The 13,460-nt window shown below is 52.1% G+C and overlaps 2 protein-coding genes across 2 annotated transcripts in view; one reads left to right on the forward strand and one right to left on the reverse strand.

Annotated features, from left to right (window-relative positions):
* LOC136570524 (serine/threonine-protein kinase pim-1-like) overlaps positions 1-13,460 on the forward strand; it is a 62,298-nt gene that overhangs the window by 14,073 nt on the left and 34,765 nt on the right.
* Positions 12,377-13,294, reverse strand: LOC136570490 (olfactory receptor 14C36-like). The gene has a single exon (XM_066570954.1). The coding sequence runs from the start codon at positions 13,292-13,294 to the stop codon at positions 12,377-12,379; it is 918 nt and encodes a 305-aa protein (XP_066427051.1).

The raw sequence follows: 13,460 nt of genomic DNA on the forward strand, positions 1-13,460 counted from the left end.
TGAATTTTATGAGTATACTGAAGAAGGGATAAACCCCTTTTGGGGAATGAAAGGCATTTTTAAATATTGGGAATGTCCAACAGAACCTAAGCATACATTTTGGGGAGCCCCTAAACACCTGTTTTGGATCTGTGGTACTACAGCATACACTAAATTGCCAGGAGACTGGTCTGGCAGTTGCACTATTGGAATGATAAAACCATCGCCCACCTGGGAGTGACATCCCTAAACATAAAAAAAATTTAAGCATTTTTCCTTATAAATAAAATTCAATTAATTAATAAAATGATAATTATATTATTCTGATAGTATTATTCAATTTAATTACCTAATTTTTATATTTATATTAAAAAGTCGATACACTTTTAGTAACCAAGAAAATTATTGGTCATTGGTTCCAAGTAACACAATTCCCTTCATTAATACATTAAGCTCTATTGGGTATTTATTTCTTCCTCTTTATGGTAACTAATATTCTTTGTAGACCTTTTACCATCATTTTTATCATCTTTTTTTCGCATATGGTCAAGAGGAGGCACTTTGGGGTCCATGCAGACATTTCTGGTGCACATTTGGGGCAACTTTGGGTCTGGGGAGAGAATTCAGAGAGAACTTGAGGGTCGGGAGGACGCTTGGGGGAGCCGGGTGGGCACTTGGAGGGGCACTCAGGGATTCTGAGGGACAGTTCGGGGTCCGGGGCAGCACTTGGGGGTCCAGGAGGGCCCTTGGACGTCAGGGAGGGGAATTCGGGGCCCTTCGGGGTCTGGGCGGGCCCTTGGGGGGCTCTGACAGGGCTCGAACGGGGCGTGGGGGCTGATGGGAGTTGTAGGCGCGGGTCTAATACGGTTTAACGGGGCCGCAGAACATCACGGGAGTTCGAGGCGCAGCTGCAAAGGCTCTCCGAGGGGTGCGGGGCATGACGGGAGATGAAGTCCCGGCTGGAATAGCGCTGGACGTGCGCCGCGGAGCATGATGGCAGCTGTAGTCCCAGAAGTGATTGGAACGCGGGGTTTGGGGGTCCGGGAAGGCACTTGGGGGACACTTTTGCGTCTGAGCCGTGACTTGAGGTCCTCGGGGCAACTTAAACGGCTCGAGAATCCGTGGCAGGAGGTCGGGGAGCTCTAACCGGGCTCTTTAGGGCGCGGGAACGGCAAGAGTTTTAGGCGCGGGACTGTGTTCTGAGGGGCTCGGGGGCCATGGGGGATGAGAGGAGATGAATTCCCAGAAGTGGCTGTAGCGGGCATCTGTGGGGTTGGGAGCACTCAGGGGAACTGGGGACGCTTTTGTGGGCTCCCAGATAGGCACTGAGGGGGCACTGAGGGATCCTTCAGGGTCTAGGGGACACTTATGGGACAGATGGGGGCGGATCCCGGGGTTCTGTGGAGCGTGGGGCATGACGGGCGTTGCAGTCCCGGCTGCAATGGGGCTGTTTTTGGCCGCGGGGCATGACGGGAGTTGTAAGCAAAAGGAAAATATGGCGGCCGTCTAGGCACCGCCCGCAGGCTCCGATCTCTGGCGCTGATTGGCTGTGAGTGGTGATGGGCGGAAGCCTCGGCAAATGAGAGGCTTACACTAAATTACCCCGGGGGAGTGGAGCAGGAATTATTAATTACTCCCAAATTTTAATTACTCCCACATTTTAATTGCTCCCCAAAGGGTCTGGATGGAACCTAGGGGTCTCAGTATGTGATGATTTGAAGAAATCCAGCTGACAAAAAAGAAACTCAATCGAAATTGGAGGAACACAGACAGGGAAAAACACAGAATGGACCCCCCAGGAAATAATTTGCACTTCTGGACCGGTGACCTGGGCTCAAGATGGGGACACCAGACCCCAATTTATTCATTAAATCGGATTCTAAGATTACAAACAGTACTGGAGATGGTATAGAACGGAACCTCTCCAGCTTTAGACCACATAAATGACCAACTATCCCAGACTAGAGCTGCGGTGAATCAAACCAGACTGGCAGTAGATTATTTACTGGCCGATGAAGGAAGCACGTGTGGAAAATTGAACTCCTCTGAGTGCTGCTCAGAAATAGATGACCACAGTGAAGTCCTTAGAAATATCTCAAAGGAAATCTGGAAGTTATGTTGGAACACAAGAGTGGATCCCTACATTTGATACCAGCTGGTGGGACAATTTCTGGTCATTGAAAGGAAACTGGTGGGAAAAAAAAAACCAACCTTTTTTATCGAATGTGAAATTGCTGTTTTAATCCTCCCACCTTGCATGCTCCTCTGTATGATCCGAGTTGTAACATCAGTAAGTTTAATGATACCAAAAGAGCTTAATAAGAAAGAAGTGAAAGTAATCACGATAATGAACGATCAAGAGCGTCAAGATGCCAAGCAAATTTACAACCAACATTAAAAATTGTACTTTCAAGAAGAAGGAATTGCTGATTGATGCAGGCCTGAGCCCATTTGAACAATTAGAGGGGGAAATTGTAAGGAATACTTTGTTAAAGGAGTTGATATAAAGTTCGTTGTTAAAGGAGTTAATATAAAGTTCCAATGTTGGTTACAGATTGCTTGTTGAATGTTTTATAGCTATGCAAAGTTCCAATGCTAGTTAAAGGATTTATAATTATGTAAATCCCCTGTGTTTCCAATAAAGCTGAAACCACTAAAGAACTGATTGCCATTCATAACACTCAGCGCTGCAGTTCCCTGCTCAGAGCCTTGGGCTCCCTGCAATCCTGGCCTCAAGGATCTGCTCTCACCAGGCCCTGGGCAGCCTTTGGCACTCCCTGCCCTCACTGGGGCCCAGCCATGCTCCAAGGCACTTGGAGTTTTGCTGCTGACTCCTTGATCAGCTTCTTCATCCTTCTCTCCGTGCCTGAGGCTCCTGGACCCAGCCCCAAATCCAGCGTGGGGCTGATTAAAATCCAGAAAGCCCTCAGGAGCTCTTTGTCTCCCTTCCATTGTTTTCCAGTATCCAGGGCTTGTGCAGTGATTGGAGTCAGTTTGGAATTCTGTTCAGAAGGGAGATTTCAAAGTGCACCTCATGATTTTTGGTTTTAGACAAGGGAATATTTTTTTACTTTTCATTTCAGAGAAGAGGGGAGGGAAACATTCCCCAGGTGATCTTGATGCTGGATGTCTCCTTAGGAGGTCTGGGCACAGAGAAGAATGAGCCCCTTTTGGGCTGAGCCTGTTTGGACAAGCTGCTCCTCACCCCCAGCCTCACCATGTCCGACATCGCCCACCTGAGACTGACATCCCAAAACATAAAAAAAAATTATGCATTTTTCCTTATAAATAAAATTTAATTTATAAATAAAATTACAAATATATTATTCTAATTTATGAAAATGTTCTTCATTGTTTTTAATACCTTATTTTTATATTCTTCTTTAAAAATCTATACATTTTTAGCAACCAAAAAATTTTTTGGTCTCTCATTCTAGGAAACACAATTCCCTTCATTAATTAATTAATCCCTATTAGCTATTTCTTTCTTTCTCCTTATGGTAACTAGTAATATTTGCAGTCCTTTTGTCATCTTTTTTTATCATCTTTTTCTCACACAGGCTCAAGGGGACCACTTCAGGATCCCTGGAGCCATTTCTGGGGCAAATGTGGGGCAGTTTTGGGTCTGGGGAGGGAATTCAGAGAGAACTTGAGGGTCGGGAGGACACTTGGGGGAGCCGGGTGGGCACTTGGAGGGGGACTCAGGGATTCTGAGGGACAGTTCGGGGTCCGGGGCAGCACTTGGGGGTCCAGGAGGACCCTTGGACGTCAGGGAGGGGAATTTGGGGCCCTTCGGGGTCCGGGCGGGCCCTTGGGGGGGCTCGAACGGGGCTCTCTGGGGCGCAGGGGGTGATGGGAGTTGTAGGCGCGGGTCTAATACGGTTTAACGGCGCCGCGGAGCATCACGGGAGTTCTTGGCGCAGCTGCAATGGCTCTCGGAGGGGCGCGGGGCATGACGGGAGATGAAGTCCCGGCTGGAACAGCGCTGGACGTGCGCCGCAGAGCATGATGGGAGCTGTAGTCCCGGAAGTGGTAGAAACGCGATGTTTGGGGATCCGGGAAGGCTCTTGGGCGACAATTTTGCATCCGAGCCGCGACTTGAGGTCCTCGAGGGAACGTAAACCGTTCGGGAGGCCTTGGGGGGGAGCTTAGGGAGCTCCAATCGGGCTCTTTAGGGCGAGGGGCACGGCAGGAGTTCTAGGAGCGGGACTGTGTTCTGAGGGGCTCTGGGGCCGCAGGTAATGAGAGGAGATGAATTCCCAGAAGTGGCTGTACCGGGCATCTGTGGGGTTGGGAGCACTGCGGGGATTGGGGGACGCTTTTGGGGGTCCCGAATGGGCGCGGAGGGGGTACTGAGGGATCGTGGAGGGTCTGGGGGACACTTATGGGACAAATGGTGGCGGATCCCGGGGTTCTGTGGAGCGCGGGGCATGACGGGCGTTGTAGTCCCGGCTCAAACGAATCTCAATCGAGCCGCGGGGCGTGACGGGAGTTGTAGGCAAAAAAATGGCGGCGCCACCAGGCACCGCCTCCGAGGCGCCGATCCCGGCGCTGATTGGCTGCTGGAAGTGATGGGCGGGATCTTCAAAATTGGGACGCAGGAACAGCCCCTTCAACCTCTCCAGTCCCTCCCAGTACAGACCAGTGCAACCCCAGTACAGCCCAGTTCATCCCAAGTGGAACCCAGTACAACCCCAGTGCCGCTCCAATCCCTCCCAGTACAGCCCAGTCCCTCCCAATACACCTGAGTTCATTCCCAGTCCCTTCCAGTTCCCCCGCAATGTCATCCACAGGATGCCCCAGTGTGCCCAGTCTTCTCCGCAATGTCCCCATTGTCCCCAGTTTGCCCCAGTATCACTCCCAGTATGTCCTGGTATATCCCAGTGTGTCTCAGTGCACCCTCACAGTCTATCCCAGTCCACCCAGATTCCCCCTCAGCATTCCCCGTGTCCCCAGGTTGTCCCAGTCCTCCCCAGTGTCATTCCCAGTATGTCCCAGTGTCTCCCCCAGTGTTCCCAGTGTTCCCCAGTATGTCCCAGTCCTCCCCAGTGTTTCCAAGGACAGTTTAATTTCTCATGGTGGCCGTGGCAGCCAAACCCAGCAGTGGGGTCAGAGCAGTGCCCATGGCCACAGCCCCTTGCAGTGGCCCAGTGCAGCTTGGGCTGATGATCCACCCTCACAGCTGGCCCAGGGCAGCTCTGCAGTGGCTTTGGTGGCACCTTGGGCTGGCACACACCTGAGCAGTGTGTCTGTTTGCAGTGGGGAAACTCAGGAGTTTCAGATTGCTTCAAAAAACCCCAAAAAGAGAAAACCCCTGTTAGGCTGAGTGCAGCCAGCTCTCCAAGCACAGCAGGTCCCAGGGCAGTGAGGACAGACAGGATGGGGCTGGGCAATGTGGAGCAAGGTTGTCCACACTGGGTCAGAGCTCCAGGCACAGCTTCTGTGAGCAGGCCAGAGCTGCTGAGGAGAGACCGTGGGTCAGTATCAATCACAGAATGCTGCAATCACCTCTGCTCTAAAGAGAAATAAAATAAAAATACATAATTTAAAATAGGAATATCTGTTTCTGACAAGTTCTTTGAAATCATTCTCCATCACTGGTCTAGGAAAACTTTAATGACCCTCTCAGGGCTTTGATGTTGTTTACATCAGACTCAATCCCTGAGAGTGTCTTCAAAAAACTTCTTGAGAACTCAAAGATAAATTTAGACTCCCAAGTTACTTCAAGTTTTAATGGGTCCCACTGAGGGACACAACTGGGAAAGTGTCCCCAGGTTCCAGTTAGAGCAGAACCCTGGAGGCAGTGATGACAGCTGGGGACAAACAAGGCCAAGGTGTCTCTGGTGCTGAGCAAAGCTGGATGTGTTTGAGGAATGCCAAGGGCCAAGGCCTGAGCCCCAGGGCCTGGCCAGGCAGATCCTGTCCCTCCCTCCTTGCTCAGGGCTCTTGCCAGGATGGGCTCTGGCATGTGGGGATGTGCAATGCCAAGGGCAGGAGCATGGGGCGGCCCCTGCCAGGCTGCTGAGCAGGGACAAGGAGGCCATGAGGCCCCAGGCCTGCAAGGGTCACTTGTCTCCTGCTCCTGCCTCAGGCCCAGGCCCAGCAGCCATGGCCAAAGTGCTGCCCAAGTTGGCTCTGGCAGGGCTGTCTTGCAGCTGCTGCCCATGCCTGTGCCCTGTGCAGCCCAGGCTGTCCTACGGTGTCCCTGCCCTGCGCCTCTGTCCCTGCAGGCTGTCGGCATCCCCCGGCTGCCCCACCTGGCTGGGCCCTTCCTTTGCTGACAGCTCTGCCTCCTGCCTGCCTCTGCCTGCCCACACAAAGCCTGGGGCTGATACCAAAAGGGTTCCTTCCATTTTTACCCTGCCTGGGAACTTTCAGCACAGGAACAAGGCATGCAGGGGCTGCTTTCCCTGCAAGGATGCTTGGAAGAGAAGAAGAAGGCATCTGGCTCAAGGGTACAGGGATAGAGAAAACAAGGAGTGAATCTGGGAACTTGGGGTGGATTTTATGGAAATGGGTAAATTGTAATTGGCATTTAGTGACTATGTATAAGCAATACACTGGTAGAATTACATGTCCTCATAAGGTTAGAAGTTATTTCATGTTGCACTTTAGGCCTCAATAAATGATGCCCTCTTTAATAGCAAATTAGTGTTATGGAGTCCTATTCTGATATTTCAGACATTTGGTGACAGCAGAGGCTGACAGAACCAAGGAGTCAGCTGTGACACTGTGGAATCCCATGGAATAAAGGGTCCATTGTGATGCAGTGGAACCCCATGGAACCAAAAGTCCATTGTGTCAGAGCAAGGCCTCAGGGAACCAAGGAGAGCATTGCTGACAGTGTGGAAGCTCATGGAGCCATGGGGTCATTGTGGCAGTGTGGGGCTGCATGGAACCAATGGTCCACTGGGACACTGCAGAACCTTCTGGAATCAAGGGGATCATGTTATGCTCTTGAACCTCATCGAACAAAGGATCCATGGTGACACTGCAATGCTCAGACCATTGTTGACAGTGTGAAAGCTCCTGGAACCAAAAGTCCACTGTGACACAGCAAGGCCTCCTGAAACCAAGGGTCCCTTGTGGCTCTGTGGGCCTTCCCAGAACCAAGGAGACCATTTGGACACTGTGGGGCCTCATGGAACCACCTGGCACTGTGACACAGCGGGGCCACATGGAGCCAAGGGGCCACTGAGACACTGAAGAACCTCATGGAACCAAAGGTCCATTGTTACACTGTGGGGCCCTGTGGAACCAGTGGGACCATGGTGACACCGTGGTGCTCCATGGAGCCAAGGGGCCATTCTGATTCTGCTTTGCTTCATGGAGCCAAGGGGCCACCATGACACTGCAGGGCCTCGTGGAACTAAGGCAGCCTTGTGACACTGCGGGGCCCTTGGAACCAAGGGTCCATTGGGAGATTGCAGGGCCTCATGGAACCATGGAGACCATTCTGACCCTTTGGAACCCATTGGAACCAAGGGGCCATTGTGACACTGCAGAGCCCCGTGGAATCAAGGGGACCACAGTGACACTGTGGGGCTCCATGGGACAAAGGGGCCATTCTGAGACTATGGAACCGAGGAGACCATTGCTCTGCTACGGGACATCATGGAACCATGGAGGCCATTGTGACACAGCAAAGCCTCATGGAAGCAAGGGCACAATAGTGACACTGTGGGGCTCCATGGGACCAAGGGGGCATTCTTAAAATGTAGAACTAAGGAGACCACTGTGGCACTATGGGGCATCATGGCGTCAAGGGTCCATTGTGACACAGCATGGCTGCATGAAACCATGGAGGCCATTTTCACACTTTGAGGCCTGGTGAAAGCAAAGGGCCATTGTGGCACTTTGTGTCTCCATGGAACCAAGGAGTCCATTGTGACACTATGAGGCCCTGTTGGGCCAAATGGCACTTGTGGCCCTTTGTGGCACCACGGAACCAAGGGACCATTGTGACCCTACAGGGCCCCATGGAGCTAAGGATTCATGGAACAGTGTGGGACTAATGGAACTAAAGGTCCATTGTGACATTGAGGGGCCTCATGGAACTATGAGGGGACAATTGTGATGCTCTGGGGCCCAGTGGAAGCAAGGGGCCAGTGTGACACAGCTGGGCCTCATGCAGCCAAGGGGCCACTGGGATCCTGAGGAGCTCAAAAGAACCAAGGGGCCATTGTGACACTCTGCAGCTGTGGAGACCCTGAGAGTCGTTCCCTGGGTTAGGGAGACACAAGAAGCTTCCTTCCAAAGCTGTTTGACCCCATTGGCTCCTTCCCCTTGTTCTGTGTCCCTCAGCCACTCCCTCCCCCTTCCCCCACTGGCTCCATCTTTGTACTGCCCCCATGGCACTGATCAACCCCTTCCTCTGGAGATACAGAAACCTGGACTCCCCCCTGGACTCCCTGCTAACAGTACAGAAACTCATGGATCCAAGGGGCCATTGTGACACTGAAGAACTTCATGGAACTCAGGGTCCATTGGGACACAGCAGGGCCTCATTGGAACAAAGGAACCATTGCTGACAGTACAGAAACTCATGGAACCAAGGGGCCGTGATGACACAGCAGGGCCACATGGAACCCAGGAGACCAGTGACATTTAGGGACCTCATGGAACCAGGGTCCATTATGGCACTGCAGAAACAAGGAGACCATTGTTGATGCTGTGGAAGCTCATGGAACCAAGCAGCCATTGTGACACTCCAGGGCCTCATTGAACCAGGCAGACCATTGTGACACCACAGAACCTCATGGCACTGAGGGTTTATTGTGACACAGCAGGGCCCATGGAGCCAATTGTCCATTGTGACAATGAGGATCTGAGGAGACCATGGTGACACCATGGAAGCTCATGGACCCATGGATCCATTGTGACAAAACGAGGCCTTGTGGAACCAAGGAGACCATTGTGACATCATGGAACCTCGTGGAACCAAGGGTCCATTGTTACTGTCCAGAACCAAGGACACCACTGTGACTGTACTGAACCTCACAGGACCAAGATTCCATTGTTATGCACTGGGGCTTCATGGAACCAAGGAACCATTGTGACACAGCAAGGCCACATGGAACCAAGGGTCCATGGAGATACTGCAGATCCAAGGAGACCATGGTGATGCTGTGGAACCTCATGGAACCAAGGGGCCGTTGTGACACTCTGGGGCCCCATGGAACCAAATATTCATGGTGACACAGCGGGGCTGCTTGTGACCAATTGTCCATTGTGACACTGCAGATCCAAGAGACCAGGGTGACATTGTGGCAGCTGATGGAACCAAGGGGCTGTTGTGACACACCAAGGCCTCGTGGAACCAAGGAGAGCATTGTGGCAGTGCAGAACCAAGGAGGCCATTTTGACAGTACAGAACCCAATGGAACCAAGGGTCCATTGTTCTACAGCAGGGCCTCATGGAACCAAGGGGCCATTCTGAAACTGTGGGGCATAATGGAGTCAAGGACACCACTGATACTGAACTCCCCTGGATAGAAACTTCTGAACAGAGTTTGGAGTATTTGAAAGCAGGTATTCTTTATTACAGCATGGTGGTCACTTGGGCCATCCTTCCTCCATTTGAGTGCACTGAGCATCAATGAACAGAGTTTTTATCACACACAGACTGATTACGTATCCATGAGCTATCCCCACTTCCTTTGAGTTTATTTGACATAGTTGCACCCCTTATCACAAGTCCTTACATGGTTCTTTGGGTTTTGTCTTCAACATCCAGTGTCCTTTTTAAGTGGCTGTTCTTTGACCCCTCCTTTTGAGTAAGGGCAATATTATTGTTCTGCATAACTTCTGTTTTGTCAGCCTTGCAGAGCTGAGCTGGCATCCTGCTTGCATTTTGTGTGGCTTCTGTTTGCCAGAGGCGCATCCTCAATCAGTTTCTCCAAGGCTGTGCTGTTCTGTTCTACTGTCCTTGACAAGAGTAAATGTTGTTCTGTTCTCCTGTCCTTGTCTCAGTGCTCGCCCCGCATGAGGCGTCTGCAACCCCCCCAACCTATGGGCCTGGGGTGGGCAAGTGTTCCTGGGGAACAGGGATGGGACAGCTGGGCTGGACTGACCCAAGAGATGTTCCAGTCCATGTCACACCATGATCAGCAATCACCTGAGAGAAGCAGGGGGGCAAGGGGAGTAGGGGATTAATTTCTTTTTTAAGACATTTTTCTTTGAAAACAGCACCAACACATACAGAATCTTCTCCTGCCACAAGGTGGTCAAACATTTTCTGCTGAGAGGAGATTTCATGTGGATTTTTTTTTCTTCTGTTTGTGGCCTTTTCTTTTTGTGGTTGTTTGTTTGTGGGGTTTTTGTGTTGTTGTAGGTGGGTCCTGCTGTGGGGTTTGTTTTGTTTTTGTTTTTTTTTGTTGGGTGTGGGTTTTTCCCTATTGAACTGCCTTTCTTCTGCCCTTTCTTGTGGCTTGCTTGGCACCTGATGGCAAGACAAATTTACCCAACTCAGTCATCTTGCTCAATTACGTTTTGCAGTCACCATTAACTAGATGAGTTTGGTCACAGACTCCCTGCAATTTGGCAGCATCCACAAAGGAATTGAAAGTTCATTTCATGCCATTTTAGAGACAATAGAAATATTCCACAGTGGTGGTCAAGGGCTGGTCACTGAGGGATGTCACCAGGGCGTGGCTGCCAAGAGGACTCTGTACCATGGATGACATTTGACCCTCATTGTTCAGCCAAATTCCCACCCAGCCCATGTTCCACTCCTTCAGCCCAGCTCTCTCCAGTCTGGCTCTGAGGAGACCACAGCAGACCCTGTCCCAGGCCTGGCTGAAGTCTGGGCACACAACATCCCCTTCTTTTCCCTCCCACATGGGTTCTGCAGTCCCTGCCCTGTCCTGCCAGTGCCTGGAATGGCTGCAGGAGGATTTGCCACATCCCCTTCCCTGCTGAGCCTGACCAGGCTGTGACTCTCCCAGTCCCCCTCCCTGCCCTGTTTGCAGACTGGTTCCATGTCTGCCCTTCCCAAGTGCCCAGGACCCTCTGGGATGGCTCTGGCCTTTCCAAGGGGTTTGAGAGAGGTCCCACAGTGACACTGCCCAGCCTTCTCAACAGCCCTGACACCAAAGGCCTTTTCCACATCCCTCAGTTCCAGGTCAGTGCCCAGAACACAGCACAGCCCTGTCAGGTTCTCGGGCTGGTTCAGAAGGGAGGCAGCTCTGATTTCTCCCCACAGACCCTCACTCTATCCAATGTCTCTCTGTGCAGTCCATGGCTGCCCTGAGCATTTTTCCCTGCAGCCTCCCTGCCTGGGATATTTCTCTCTCTGCAGTCCTAACCACAACCCAGCAAAGAATTCAGGTGTTTTCCCAGAGGATGTTACTCTCAGAGTGAAGTGGCCTCAAGGCACTGTTTGTGCCGCTGGAATTGTGCCACCCCCGGGTGCTGCTGATGGTGTTTGTGCTCACTGGGGTTCATCTCCCCCCACACACACACCATGCACTGCTGAGATCTCCTCAGCACAGAGCAAACATGGCCTGCTGGCCTGGTCCCTTGGTGTCCCTCCCTGCAGGCACAAACAACCTCCTGCAGGTGGGGAGAGGCCAGTGCTGGCAATGGTGGCTGCAGGGGCTGCTGTGGGACAATTGCCCCGGGGCACCTTCCCAGGCTGTCCCAGAACAAAGACACAGCCCAGGCCCTGCTCTGCTGCTGCCTCAGGTCCATGCCAGGAGCTCTGGCTGTGCCAGGACACTGCTGTGAGCCCCCCCTGCACACTCCCCCCTGCCCCAGGCACTGGGCTTTGCTGGGCCAGGGCATTCCTGGAGCACATTGCTGACAGCAGCTCTGGAGGAGAGCAAAGCCTCCCTGCCCTGCCCTCAGGAGATGCCCTTTGCTGATGGAGCTGCTGTGCTGGAGTCCAGCTGTGTCCCAGCAGTGCCCATGGCCTGGCCCTGCCTGTGGCCACAGCAGGGACACGCAGCAGGACAGGGACCAAGCTGCCAGAGCACTCCGGCCTTACAGCCACAGCAGGGCTGGCAAGGACAGGGTGGAGCTGGGCAGAACAGCTCTGAAAGGACCAATCCCTGCTGCTCCCTGGCCGTGCTGCTCTGCTGGGACTCTTTTCCCCTTCTCCCCTCTAACTTCATGCAGGTCTCTGAGCTGGGATCCCAGATAAAACAGGCACTGCAAGGTAGTTTATTTTCTTCAAATGTAGTGATAGCCCAAACCCTGGTTTACAGAGCTTCTGGGTCAAATTCAAGAGGCAGACAGTGAATTTCATGGGGGTGATTAAAAAATTTCTTTTAGAATAATTTAATAACAGAAAGCCCCATTGAAAACTACCAAAGAACTGGGAAGGGCTATTTGGCCTGTCATGAGTTGCAATCCGAAAACTATGCAGAAGAAAACGGGAAGTTGGTTGCTTCAGAAATCATCTGGTCTTCATTTTCCTCAGGGCATCCTTGAGGTCCTGGTTCCTCAGGCTGTAGATGAGGGGATTCAGGGCTGGAGGCACCACCGAGTACAGAACTGACACTGCCAGATCTAGGGATGGGGAGGAGATGGATGAGGGCTTCAGGTAGGCAAAAATGGCAGTGCTGACAAAGAGGGAGACCACAGCCAGGTGAGGGAGGCAGGTGGAAAAGGCTTTGTGCCGTCCCTGCTCACAGGGGATCCTCAGCACGGCCCTGAAGATCTGCACATAGGAGAAAACCATGAACACAAAACAGCCAGAAACTACACAGACACCAACCACAACAATCCCAAGTTCCCTGAGTTTGGAGTGTGAGCAGGAGAGCTTGAGGATGTGTGGGATTTCACAGAAGAATTGACCCAGGGCATTGCCATGGCACAGGGGCAGGGAAAATGTATTGGCTGTGTGCAGCAGAGCATAGAGAAAGGCACTGGCCCAGGCAGCTGCTGCCATGTGGGCACAAGCTCTGCTGCCCAGGAGGGTCCCGTAGTGCAGGGGTTTGCAGATGGACACGTAGCGGTCGTAGCACATGATGGTCAGGAGGGAAAACTCTGCTGACATAAAGAAAAGAAAACAGAAAACCTGTGCAGCACATGCTGAGTAGGAGATGGTGCTGGTGTGCCAGAGGGAATTGTGCATGGCTTTGGGGACAGTGGTGCAGATGGAGCCCAGGTCGCTGAGGGCCAGGTTGAGCAGGAAGAAGAACATGGGCGTGTGCAGGTGGTGGCCGCAGGCTACGGCGCTGATGATGAGGCCGTTGCCCAGGAGGGCAGCCAGGGAGATGCCCAGCAAGAGGCAGAAGTGCAGGAGCTGCAGCTGCCGCGTGTCTGCCAATGCCAGCAGGAGGAAGTGCCTGATGGAGCTGCTGTTGGACATTGCTTCACTCTGGGCATGGTGGACTGTTGAAACAAGACATTGACAAGCTCGTTGAGTCAATCCTATGGCTTATTTTAGGAATTCCCTCAAAACTACTTCTCTACCTGTTGGAGAACTTCACTCAACATTTTTATTTTTTAGCTTGTGTTTGTGCTCCTGAGTTACT

This window comes from Molothrus aeneus, unplaced genomic scaffold, assembly GCF_037042795.1.
Source record: "Molothrus aeneus isolate 106 unplaced genomic scaffold, BPBGC_Maene_1.0 scaffold_34, whole genome shotgun sequence".
NCBI classification, from domain to species: domain Eukaryota; kingdom Metazoa; phylum Chordata; class Aves; order Passeriformes; family Icteridae; genus Molothrus; species Molothrus aeneus.

What these genes read in the sequence shown, in the direction of transcription:
- LOC136570490 (XM_066570954.1), bottom strand. Translation starts at nt 13,294, where the DNA reads ATGTCCAACAGCAGCTCCATCAGGCACTTCCTCCTGCTGGCATTGGCA.